Below are 13,653 nucleotides of genomic sequence, written 5' to 3'. Positions count from 1 at the left end.
TGTAATAAGCAGAAAGTATGGTTTGGCAGGTTTAATAAATGATTTAAGAAAAAGGTAGTGTCATGCTTAACACTGTATACCTAGGGATGGCACAAAATCATACAGTGTTAAAGTTTAGTGTTAAACACAGAATATTGTTCCAAGGGAAATCCGATTGCTATGGAACAGGAAGGAATTTTCTAAATAGCTTCCTCTTTCCCTTCCTGTGAAGAACAACATTAAATCTGCATGCGGGTGAACTTGAGCTTGTTGAGCAAACATTTAATCTATTTTTAAAGCATTTTACCGTCGCCTGTGTATGACATAGTTTGCTACAGTATATTGAAATAGCCTATTTTCATGTAATAACAAGAAAAATGAAATGCCTATGATTAGAGCAGGGATTTTCCACTGGCTCAGTGATTTTGATGTTCCCATTAGTTCAGTCAGTTTCCCCTTCTAAAGTCATCCGAAGCCAGGTTTGACATAAATTAATTTTAGTCTGGTATCAAGTTCTAATGTGGACATTATGACAACACAGATTGCTTTTGCATAAAATATATTATATCCATTTAGTTTTTGTCGGGAAAAGTGTTTTATTTTGCCACATTAGTTCTACATGTAAATGTAGGTTCTAGTAAACTATACACTCAGCACTTCAGTTGTGCATGTAATGTTTTTTTTTTGTTTTGTTAGTTGAACCTACTGTGAGTATAACAAAAGGACCTGACCCCTTAATGGATGGTGCAAATGAAACCATAGCAGCCTTCTGTATAGCTGCTACAGGAAAACCTGCTGCAGAAGTGTACTGGGAAGAGTCTCTTGGGAAAGCAGAGATGACTTCCACATCGTTTGTAAACAAAACTGTGACAGTCGTAAGCAAATACAGGCTGATCCCCACCAGATTTGCGAGAAGAAGAAACATAACCTGCATTGTAAAGCACCCTGCCTTGGAGCATGATATTAGGTATCCTTTTACATTGGATATACAATGTGAGTAAAGACTTCAACTGTTTCTTAATATAGAGAAATTAAGTATTTAGCAAAAAGTAACATCTGTCATGCATTTGTATGTTACCCCCACCTCTTCTGTTAAGGATTTAGTTGGTTCCATTAGGTTCCGTCATATGTGCGTTCACTGCTAACATGCAAGACATCAATGCATTTGTTATTATCAGTGTTAATGTTTTCATAAAGAGATGTTACTTCTACAGCTCATTATGCATTTGCTCACATAACTTCATGTGTGTTTCAAGTCCTACCCCAACCACACCTCACAGCTGAATGTATTGTCCGCCATCATCCCAGCTCCATTCATAGACTTTACAGTCAGCAAAATACAAATTTACAAGTGCAGAGTGGAAGGCATTGTCGTGTGAAGTGACACAAAAGGAAAATTTGGCTACAAATTAGTTTTCCAACGTTCTAGTTTAACTTCAGTCATCTCTAGTTTTAGCATATGACATGAGTAAGGAAACAGCGTTGCATTACACAGTGCCAGAATCCCAGTCCTCACCACCTCCCCCTAGTTTTAAAGAACAGAGGAGAAGTAAATCAGTACATTTTTTTGACAGCTTTTGTGATGTCGGCTAAGTTAAACACCACAAACTATGACTTCTTTAAAGAACCTGCAAGAATTTCAGTTTGGTTAATACTACAGTATATTAGTGTAGCATAGTTCTAATTTTAGATCAATTTACTGATCTGTTTTTATGACTTCTAGCCTGAGCTGGGTGCTATATGTTTTAGTTTGTTATGGTGGACATGTCCCCAAGCTTAAGATAGTCACCAATTGCAGACAAGACTCCTACAGATTGTTATTTGGGCATCATGTTTAAAACACTCAATTAAATTAACCATATTTATTTGTTTTTGCACATGGTTTTACTATTTTTCAACATGCATCATTTAACTGTACTCTTCATATATAAGCATGTTCTATTTTGCCATTCTATTCATGTATAATATATGAACTGTAGTTGCCAGTTTAAAGTAGACCCATCTATAATCTGTGAATACGTAAAGGCATACAGTTATCAAAACGTTGGTATATAGATTTCAGAAGGTTACAGTTAATCATTTTGTGAAGGGGTAATTTTAAAAATGAAAATATGCTGTACATAATTTTATTAATGGGTTATATGTTGATGGTGCAGTTATTATTTCTGTAGCGTTTCTCCCTCAGACTCAATAGCTTGTCACTTTTCTGTGTGCTGAAAAACAATACTTGGCTCTATTATCACTACACGTATAAAAGTTTGTTTTATAACTCATTGAATACATCAAATGTGCAATATATATATATATATATATATATATTTTTTTACTATTTCTTTGTCCCATATATTACATAATAAATATATATCTGACACTCAAATCAACACATATCTGCACGATACTTGTAGCTTGGGCTGGATCATCATGAATTAATTATACATCTAAGGATGATGCCAGCAACCCCATAAATTATAAGAAATATAATTTTCCATTAGTTTCTGTGTTAAAAAAATATGCTTATGGAATCTTATTTAAAAAGCTCATAAACAACTGCCTGTTGTGTATTTTCTGGCTTACAAACTGCAGGAACACTATGTGCTCCATGATGAAGGCATTGAATGTAAAATGGGTATATTTCAAACCTTGGTACATCAAATTGTTAACAGGAAATCAGCTTACATCACTTTATGCCACATGCAGCAAATAGAGGATCTTCTACTAAAACAGTGTGATTGTGAAATATAAATATTTGCTTTGCACTTTTCTGTAATCAGGTGTTGTCTGATAAATGACTACCTATTTAAAGTAGTTGACCTGAATTCTTTCCTTATTTGGTGAAAAGTTTAAATAAGTGAGCATTCCTTCAGGCTTTCCTGGAGTCATACAAAATATATAAATGGAAAAGTCTGTGTATAGACTATATTTATAAATTCCCACAAGCCCTGGTACACTGCTCATCTTTCCATGGTATATTGATGTGAATGACTGATGTGAATGATTGATATTTTCTATAAAGTGCTCCATGATATGTAGACGTTGCATAAATAATTGTTAAAAGAAAAAATATTGCCCTACATCTAGATATGCAGTTATCCCAACAGATGTTAAAAGCCTTTTCCTAGTTGAAAATATTCTGCCATACGCTGTTGAGTTTACTAACTGAGGCTACATTTTTCCATCCTCCAACTCGAAGTAGATGGAGGTGTTTGTAGCATATGTGTAGAACAATAATACTGAATATTATTTACTTGTGGTCCAGCGTTCATCCTGATCTGACAGGCCCTCTGTAATGGCCAGTGATGCTTTGTTGCTTGCCTGTTTTTAATCGAGCAGCTGTGTTGTCATTGTCCCTCCTTCAAGGGAATAAGAAAAAGTTCACTGAGTATTTAAATTGACAACACAATATATGAAGAGGCACTCCTGGAGATAAATGTGTTAACTTGCCTTTAAACACTTTTGCCATTTTAAATTTGCCCGGCAAAGTCGGCGATTATCCGCAATTTGCTAGAATCGCAAGTTAATACATTTCCCCCCCCAAATTCAATGTCCTACAATCTCCTAGAGGAATCCTTTTATTTACATATTAAAATATAAACGTTTTAAAATAGTATGGAGTATTAAAAATCAATCAATATATCTGACCATAGCCAAATATTAAAAAGGTATATGTGAAACGTACGATCATATGTGTGCTAAGAATTAAAGTCTTCTGTGCTTCCTTCTCCTTGTAAGCATATCTCTCCCAAAGAAGATGCAATAGCGAAACCTATGTTGGCAATAAAGGATGTCCTAAGTGACATAGATGGCGACCCAATACTATATGATCAGTGGTGTGTAACATAATGTATTTACCACAATCTCGGAATATAGATAGTCATGATATAGTTGATTTCAAGGTAGATATTTCGCTCTACCCCTTTTCTGGCACTGAGCCAAGTGCTCAGTGATTTTAGTTTTTGTTTTTTTGGGGGGGTTTAGCCCTCAATTTTTTTTAGAATGTTTGGTTTTAATGTTCTTTTTAAATGTGAATAGAGTGAAGTTAGAACATTTTAAAGTAGAACTCCACCTAAAACAAAAAAATATAATTTTGGCTGAAGTATAAAAGAATAAACATAAAAACAGAGTGCATGCACTCCATTAGCAGGATCAGACAAGGTCCATGACTGGTCCACTACTCTCTGCTCTTCCCGCTCAGCCTCTTTTTAAACAAGCTAAGCTGTTCTCCATGTACCTACCCAGTTCTATTAACAACTTCCTCACTCTTGGCTAACGTGTATAAAAAGAGTTCTCAGTTTCTCTATACACTTCACTGTTCACATATTTTTTTCTGGAGTTCTTTAACTTTTTATGCAACCCAAAACTACGTTTTCAGTTTGGGTGGAGTTCTTCAATGGCGTTGTGACAGGTACTGAAACAATAGCGCAGGCTTAGCCTTAGAATTACTGGATAAAAGATTGGACCACCGCCCTAACCATGGTAACACCAGCATAATTAAGATGGGAGTAGCACATTTGGAAAAACCATCTTGTTGGATGTGTGTAAATAACATCCTGTGTGGCTATAGCAGAGCACAGCAAGGTCTGAACAGTGCACAAATCTGAAGTGAAGTTCTTCTCTATTTTCTAGATGCCCCTGAAGTTTCAATAACTGGCTACGATGGCAATTGGTTTGTTGGAAGAACAAATGTCCAACTGAAGTGTAATGCTGATGCTAATCCATATCCCACAGAAATAAAATGGACCAGGTGAACTCATAACTTGAATATAAATAGTAATAAATGTTACATTATGTTCTTATCAGACAAAAATGATACAAAGCCATGGTGTTTGCAGTGAGTAATACATGCAACCATATCTATAAAGAGATACATTTAATATGGTGCAATTTAAGTATAAGAATGCTATGGATATCTTTAAAAAAAATACAATTTTGAATCCCCCCACCCTGAGTTAGGAGAAGCGCTATTCTCCAGGTGTAACCGTGTAGAGAATCTTGAATATGTCTAGGACTCTGCCAAGGTGTCAATTGAGGCTGGTTGGATAGTTAAAGCATTTGTTTAAATTACACTCCCTATTTCATCCTCTTCTTTACTGGTTTTCTGAGTGCACTTTCATTTTTTAATGAAGGGTTTAAATATTTAAGAAACTAAGTTATATAGATGCCTATAAAAGACAATAATTTGTATTTCGATAAAATTCATTGTATTAAGTATTTCTATTGCTATGTGTGGTCTTTTACATTACACTGTAGAATTGTTTTTCCTGCCCTTTATTTTTGATGTCAGTGGTATGTTATAATGTCTTCAAAAGCTACATCAACATCTTTGAATTACTTGGTCTTGCCTCTCCCCAAAAACCTGCCACATGCAGCCGTTTCTCCTGGGGTGCCGTGGTTAATATTGCAGCACCAGCCAAAATCTGATTTTGTTTGTCATGCTCACATATTCACATGTGCTCTGTGTAGAGCCTGTGCCCGGTATAACAGTTTCATGCCCACCATACACATCCTGGTCCATCATAGCAGCCTTATGCACATTACAGTACCTTGCCATCACCCTTTATACATATTTCCATAGACTTCCTACAATTGTATTCCCTTTCTTTCTTTATTTTGTAGTCGAAGAATGTGTGCTCAGTGAGGAATGTATTTCAAACATACATATAACACAAAATAAGAAGCCTCTCAAAGGGGCATGCTTAGCTTGGGACTGAACACTCTTTGCTGTACTGCACTTACCACATCTACCTCTCCAAGCACTCTGCTGTATTTATAATAAAGCTTCAAACACAAGGTGTGACAGGTAATAAAGACTGTCCTGCTATCCCCACACTATGATTACTTTCACATGTAATATTATTATTTTTATTTAATTAAAGGTGGTAGGTAGTTGAACACTCTTGATGTGATGTGTTAAATTTTGCACAGGGTATCTTTTCAGATTTATCTGCCTTTTTTTGCTTTATTTTTTACCCATTTTAGATCTCATCAGCAAAATGTGGGCGGATAGGATCTAGTAGATTAGCTAACCCTAACTAAACAATGTGTTTTACCTTTTAAGGTTGATATTTCAAATGGGGGGCTTTAGTTGTGCTTTTTTACATTGGGAGGAGCTGACCTACAGCCTAATTTAACAACAGGTATTAAGTTTGAGGGAATAAGGCATACACAAAATACTTTTTTTGTAAAGCATAATATCAAAAGTCAAAACGAACATTATGGTTCTAATGATCCTGAATAAATGTATATAATTAGTGCTTTCAACTACAAATATAAATGTTAACATTGCTTTCTTTTCTGGATGGAGGACTCTCCATTGCTCTACATACAATGTAAGTATGTAGAGCAAGCAGTGTCCATACTTGTTTACATGCTTCTACGAGGCTCCAAAAACGACAGTGAAAGCACAATGTTTGACACAAGTGGGTAAAGATCCTAATAATGAACACACACACACACACACACACACACACACACACACACACACACACACATATATATATATATATATATATATATATATATATATATATATATATATATTATAAATAAAATTAGTGCATAGAACTATGTTACATTTTTTTTAGTAGCATAACTTCATTCCGTTCCATATAATGTACATTGAATGTTTCATTTTTTTTAACCTTCTAATAAATAAAATGTGTACATGTTGTCCTGGACATCCTTAATTTAACATGTTTTTAACTCCTATTAATACAGGTTAGATGGAAACTGGCCTGATGGTTTATTGTCTGTCAATAATACACTACATTTCAACTACCCTCTAACTCACAATGTTTCTGGGATATATATGTGCAGAGTGGCCAATGCCCTTGGTCAGAAAAGTGACCAAAAGACCATCACTATTTTAGGTGAGTTTGTGTTTTGTAATGTCTGCTGGTATATATGGTATATTTGTTTTGTGTACATGCCACTATTTATTTTTTTTTTAGATTTTTGATGCATGCCAATTGGAAGGGGCCTATATGTTGAAATTGTAGTGCTTATATTGAAGTATAAGGGCTTGATCAGATCTTATGTCATGATATTTATTACTCTTTATAATAAATTATACACAATTTTAAAAATATAAAAAAACCAATTTGCTGAAAAGTTTGCAATAAACAGTAGTCAGTGGTTAGTCCCAGCTGTTTTGTGGGCCTCCATTTACACTTACTCAATATTGTGGCCATCTATCCCGAATTGCACCAGACTGCATTGTACAGGCTGAGTGACTTGTGTTATGGACTAAATATTTGCGTAGAGTGCACTAAGCAAGACAGATACTCTGGTGAAGCCTGCAGCTGTGGAAATCCAACTGAAAGCTGGGGAAAAACAAATCCCCATTATATGGGATTTCTGTGAATGTTGTGTCTTGAGATTCCTGCGGCTTTTTCTCTGTATAATGTGTAATATTGGCCACTAGTGAAATATAATTTTGGCTAAATCCATGCATATGTCATCTTTTCTATGGTTCATTATGTTTTATCACACCTAATGGGCAAATATGCAACTAATTGGCTGCATAGGTAAAGTGGCTTGCAGGGGTGATGCCTGGGTTAGTTGTCAGAACCTGTTGCTGTACAGGAGACTTTGGTTTGTTTGTGTGTGTGTTTGTGTGTGTGTGTGTCTGTGACGTGGAACAGACTGTGTGTGACTACCAAGGAGTAAAACTACGTAGTGTACACAGTATTTCATTTGCTCAATTTACTGCTCCTGTACCATGTCCTACCAAACATACGGAACAGGAATCCTCTTTACTAGCTTAACAATTCAAAAAAGCACTCTACTTACTAACTGAAACTCCTGTCGACTAGCATACTGTGGTAGCTGGGACTTTTCCTGGTTTGTTCTAGTTCATTTACTGTATTACAGCACCATCTAGCGATCTGTTCCAGGTAAGGAGGCTTAAAGATTGTTTGCTTGCCTTAGGCTTAGGATACTGGTTGCCATTAATTTATGGTTTGTATCCTGTGGACGATAATAGTGTGAAAAGAACGTCTGAAAGAACTTTTCCACTAGTGGAGAACACTCCACTTCCCCTGATTATTGTGTAACTACAAGTGAACTCCTAACAGAGCTCCATAATATATTGCAGTGGGGAAAAGTAATTTACAGTTGCTCCCCTGCAAATAACCATTGTGGAACTACAATTCCCAGCATGAGTGCTTCTGATTATAGCCATAGCCATGTTAGAACATTTTTAACAATTCCCATGGACACTTTACTTGTGGGCTTCCTTTATGTTAAGATGTTGTGTTTTGAAGGACATTCAAATATTTGGTTATTATTATTATTAATAATCTCATCATTTATAAGGTGCCACAAAGGTCCACAGTGGCAGTGGTAGGATACTTGTGGATACACATTAATACGGCAAATTATAAATATATGCAAAATAATTAATTTATATTTTCTAGAAGGAATATTTTAATAAGAAAAGGGAATTATGCATATTTTGAAATGTTGCCGATTAATTGGGAGTTGGCAGAACCTTTTTACCTGTGGGAAAACTGTTACTTTGAGGTGGTGGTAATAACTTTGTTTTCAACAGGATGTTTTTTGCTCAGGTTGGGCACATTTTATAGAGGAAGTACATTATTCGGTGCACTAAGCCAGCACACAAACAACAAACTCTGCAACCCAAGAGGAGGGAGACTTAATCTTATTGGTATTTAAAATACAATCATTCCATCAAAACAGTGCTCAGTGAACAGGTTATGTTAGGTAGTGTCATAGGAGACAACTTTTTAAAATGTTCATAGGTGTTCTCATATTACCCCAACCCCCTCCCCTTCATATATGACAACAATCCTATGCATAGACATGGTTAGCACTCAAATATTGGGAGAACTGTCTCCTATGGGTAGGGTGATGCTAGTTTGTCTGTCTACAGATCAGCCAGCATTATATCTCTAAGTTAACCTTTCCAGCACCAAAGCATTCTTGGACACAGTATTTAAATGGTGGAAACTATCTCACCAGATATGTTTTAATATGGCATGAATGCCAATCATTTTTCTGATTTCTAAACAAGAAAAACCAAAGAGCTACCCAATGGGAATTTTAGTTCAGGAATATCTAACAGTGTTGTTTTAACTTTGGATATATTGAAAGGGACCGTGCTAGTTTACTTAAGTGTAGATTGCAGCCTGTGGGAGAAATGTGGGGAACAAGTCCCAGTCCCCGAGTGGTTAATATAGATCAAAGATACTCCCTGGCGCAGTGATGTGGGTATTGTATATTACAAAATATATGTGAGTATACATTAGCCTTGGGATACAATTTAACCACTGGAAGGTTCATACAGCACATTTTAATGATAAAACATGATTCCAATCCAGGAACAGATTTGTTCTGTGATCTCACAGTGCAGAAGAACTGACCCAGTCCTGCCTTCAATAGTCCCTCATGAGCAGGGCCTTCCTTACCCTTGGGTAGGTACATAGTGGGCATGGTCACATTTTGATGGGGGTTGTGGTCACACCACTGAGGGTATGTCTAATGTTTTTGAAGCTCTCCACCCAACACCTTCACTGACATGCAGAGCAGTAGTGAACAGAGAATACTTCCCAATTATCCCACCCGCAGGACAAAGTTGTCCCAATTGGGATGGCGGGACAGAGCCCTCAAATCGGGACTGTCCCACCTAAATCCGGAGGAAATGCCGGCACTAAGCATGCCGACAGGACCCGCCTCCATTACTTTTTTAATGTCTGCATTGTGATTAGCGACACTGTCAGTGTGGCAAATCACACTAGCGACATTAGGAACCTACCAGTACAATGAAAGTCCCGGCATTTAGCCTTATGACATGAACATGTTGGCAGATTAAGTGCCGGCATTTCCTCTGCCAGAATTCTGACTGGTTGGGAGATATGAGTGTCCCTGTTTTATGTATATTCTGCTATTCTCACCGTCTGGCACTGTGACACCTTAGACATCAGCGATGATAATAATGAGCAAGCTATATTCTGTGTGATTTAAGAGGACATGACTTGGTGTGAATGGACTTCACGTAACAGAGGATGCCCCCCCCCCCCCCCCCCCTACCACCACCTACCTGGGACATGATGGGGTGCAGCACAAACTGAAGGGTGGCTGTCCAAATATGGACAAATGCTTTAAAAGTCACTGATTATACAAAAGTCACTGTGAAATGAGTATTAAAGGTTTGGAAGTGTTCCAAGTGGGGAAGGGAAGTAAAATGAGAACTCTTTAATGCATTCCCAGTTGTAATTAAAACAGCATTTTGTTCTGAAATAAAATTAGCAGCATTCTGTTCCATGAATAAAAGTAAATGTGTCAGTGTCTCCTAAAAGTCTAAATTATTTAGCAGTATATTTATAGCAGTCGTGTAAAGCAACCCCTCACACTTCCTTACATTACTTTGGAACTTTAATTACATTATCCCTGAATAATTTTAACACCAATATTTTCTACTCTCCATTTTAACTGTATGCTGCATATATTAGATAGTAGAAAATTATATTATGTATACTTTTAATGCATATATTGGAGTATGTATGTATGTGTGTGCATGTGTGTGTATATATATATATATATATATATATATATATATATATATATATATATATATATATATATATATATATATATATATATATATATATAAATTTTATTTATGTCATATATATGTGTGTGGATTTATTTAGACATATCTTTGTATAGAGATAGATATAGCTATATATAGATTTGCATTTACCTCTATAACTTTTAATTATCAGATTTACTAATGTTCTGACATTCAAATCTTAGCTATCCATTTTAGCTTTCAAAATGTATTTTTTTAGCTTGTGTTTGATTGGTCAAACTAACCAATTTTAAAGAATGAAGCTTTGAAGTAATAGAATGCACAGCATAGAGTATTTCAGCTCTTCACATCTGTGTCTGTGTAGTAGTAGTGCAGAGAGGCTTCTGGAGGAAGATTGTTGTGTTAGACACCAAGTTATGTCCAACATTTTTTCTCCATGACTGTAAAGACCCCACAGAGCCAGGAAGGAACATCTCCATAATCTATTCATCTAGAAATGTTAAATGGACAATCTAGTCACGAACTACCAAGTATTGCACGGTAGTATATGCACCCCGTAACAGAATAAAATGTTTATTAACCATAGTTTGTGGCTGTTATCATGGCCTACCTATTGTCATGTCTGCACAAGGACAACAGTCAGTATTCACCTGAAACTCCATATTCTACTCCTGATGTTTTCATCTCTCCCTGCCTACAAGCATCACACAGCAAGAAGACTGTTTTGGACTCTGATTTTATATTCTACTCAGCTCATGAAAGTTTGTTTTATCTGTCAGTTTATTTTACCTGCAACATCCCTTCCTTCTGTTTAATCAGCCTGCTGTGGTACTTGCTCATTCACTCCCTATCCATGCTACAGCTATTTCAGCCCTCTATCTCATCATTGTACTTTCAATTCTACTGAAGGCTTTGTCTGCCATCACAAGTATGAAGAAATGAAACGGAGTTTGAACCACTCTCCTCTCTCATGACTCTGCAATAACTCAGCTACTACATCACCTGTCCCTTATTACTCTCCATTCAACACTTCCACCCACTCCCACACGTGGCTCCCCACATCATTACTCCATGCTGTCCAGACATCCAGGAATAAACTACATCTACTGCAGTCTCACTCTGCACTACTTCTCTGCTTGCACAGGACATTGCAACTAGCTAATTCTTTTCCCTCATTTTTGCTATTTAACTCATAAATCCCAATGTTTGCCTAATTATTTTTCTTCCTCTCCTTTCATGGCATTATCTTTAGGACTATATCGTCCTTCACCCGTCCTGCAACACACATCTCTGTCCACATTGCACCTTCATTACTTCACTCACCTTTAGTTAATGTACATAAACTCTTTTCCTATTTAAATTCAATAACTTTAACAGCCTCACCCTGCCGCCAGAAACTAAAGACACACATATTACAATCATCTTTCCTACGTTTCTTCCTCCCTGCTTCTATTAGCTGGTGATATATTACTTAATCCAGGTCCCCCTCAATTCTCCCACACGCATAAATCTGAACACTACAGAAATCCAGCTAACCTCAAACGCATCGCCTGTCTCCCCTCTCTTCCAAAGTCCTTTAAATGTGCCCTTTGGAATGCACGCTCTGTTTGTAACAAACCTACCTCCGTACACAATCTCTTCCTCTCAAACAACCAGGCCCGGCGCTCCCATTAGGCAACGTTAGGCAGTTGCCTAGGGCGCCGGGCTCTGGAGGGCGGCACTGAAGCGGGGGACCCAGTGATAAGTTAGAAGTAAATGCTACCGCCCGCCCGATCACTATAATGCGGTGCTGCACTGTAGCAGCACCGCATTTTAAAATTTACCCGGCGCCTGGCAGCGTCGTGACGTCACAATGCTGCCAGTGAAGAGGAGCCGACAGAGAAAGACAGAAGCGAGGAAGAAGAGAAAGGAAGGAAAATGAAGAAGTTAAGGTGAGTACAGGAAAGAGGAGGCTACAGATGACAGGAGGGGAAGGGGGACGGATGCTATACATAGGGGGGAGAACGGAAGCTACAGTAAGGAGGGAGAATGGAGGCTATACAAAGGGGGGAGAATGGAGGCTATACAAAGGGGGGAGAATGGAGGCTATACAAAGGGGGGAGAATGGAGGCTATACAAAGGGGGGAGAATGGAGGCTATACAAAGGGGGGAGAATGGAGGCTATACAAAGGGGGGAGAATGGAGGCTATACAAAGGGGGGAGAATGGAGGCTATACAAAGGGGGGAGAATGGAGGCTATACAAAGGGGGGAGAATGGAGGCTATACAAAGGGGGGAGAATGGAGGCTATACAAAGGGGGAGAATGGAGGCTATACAAAGGGGGAGAATGGAGGCTACAGAAAGAGGGGGGAATGGAAGCTACAGTAAGGAGAGAGAATGGAGGCTATACAAAGGGGGGGGGAGAATGGAGGCTATACAAAGGGGGGGGAATGGAGGCTATACAAAGGGGGGGGGGAATGGAGGCTATACAAAGGGGGGGGAGAATGGAGGCTATACAAAGGGGGGGGAGAATGGAGGCTATACAAAGGGGGGGGGGGAGAATGGAGGCTATACAAAGGGGGGGGGGAGAATGGAGGCTACAGAACGGGGGGGGGGAATGGAGGCTATACAAAGGGGGTGAGAATGGAGGCTATACAAAGGGGGGGAGAATGGAGGCTATACAAAGGGGGGGAATGGAGGCTACAGAAAGAGGGGGGAATGGAAGCTACAGTAAGGAGGGAGAATGGAGGATATACAAAGGGGGAGAGAGAATGGAGGCTATACAAAGGGGGGGGGAGAATGGAGGCTATACAAAGGGGGGGGAGAATGGAGGCTATACAAAGGGGGGGGAGAATGGAGGCTACAGAACGGGGGGGAATGGAGGCTATACAAAGGGGGTGAGAATGGAGGCTATACAAAGGGGGGAGAATGGAGGCTATACAAAGGGGGGAGAATGGAGGCTATACAAAGGGGGGAGAATGGATGCTACAGAAAATTGGGGGGGGAGGAGGAGGCTGGAGAAAATAGGGAGACGGGGGATTACACTTAGAAATGTCCTTTGAGTTAGAGACTATGGGGTCTTTATACTAAAATAGTGCCGTGACAAAATGCAGCTATGCATAATGAAGCACAGCTTTAGTTCACCT

General features: G+C 38.3%; 1 protein-coding gene across 3 annotated transcripts in view; it reads left to right on the top strand.

Moving 5' to 3' along the window:
• The window catches only part of NECTIN3 (nectin cell adhesion molecule 3), a 118,120-nt gene that overhangs the window by 38,361 nt on the left and 66,106 nt on the right, over positions 1-13,653 (top strand). For all 3 annotated transcript variants that reach the window (XM_075195561.1, XM_075195562.1, XM_075195560.1), the window contains exons 3-5: positions 676-972; positions 4,603-4,720; positions 6,694-6,845. In XM_075195561.1, coding sequence (XP_075051662.1) covers positions 676-972; positions 4,603-4,720; positions 6,694-6,845 — 567 coding nt within the window. The remainder of the gene's footprint in view (positions 1-675; positions 973-4,602; positions 4,721-6,693; positions 6,846-13,653) is intronic.

This window comes from Mixophyes fleayi, chromosome 2 (genome assembly GCF_038048845.1).
Source record: "Mixophyes fleayi isolate aMixFle1 chromosome 2, aMixFle1.hap1, whole genome shotgun sequence".
Lineage (NCBI taxonomy): Eukaryota > Metazoa > Chordata > Amphibia > Anura > Limnodynastidae > Mixophyes > Mixophyes fleayi.
This window is presented reverse-complemented; position numbering and strand designations above follow the sequence as displayed.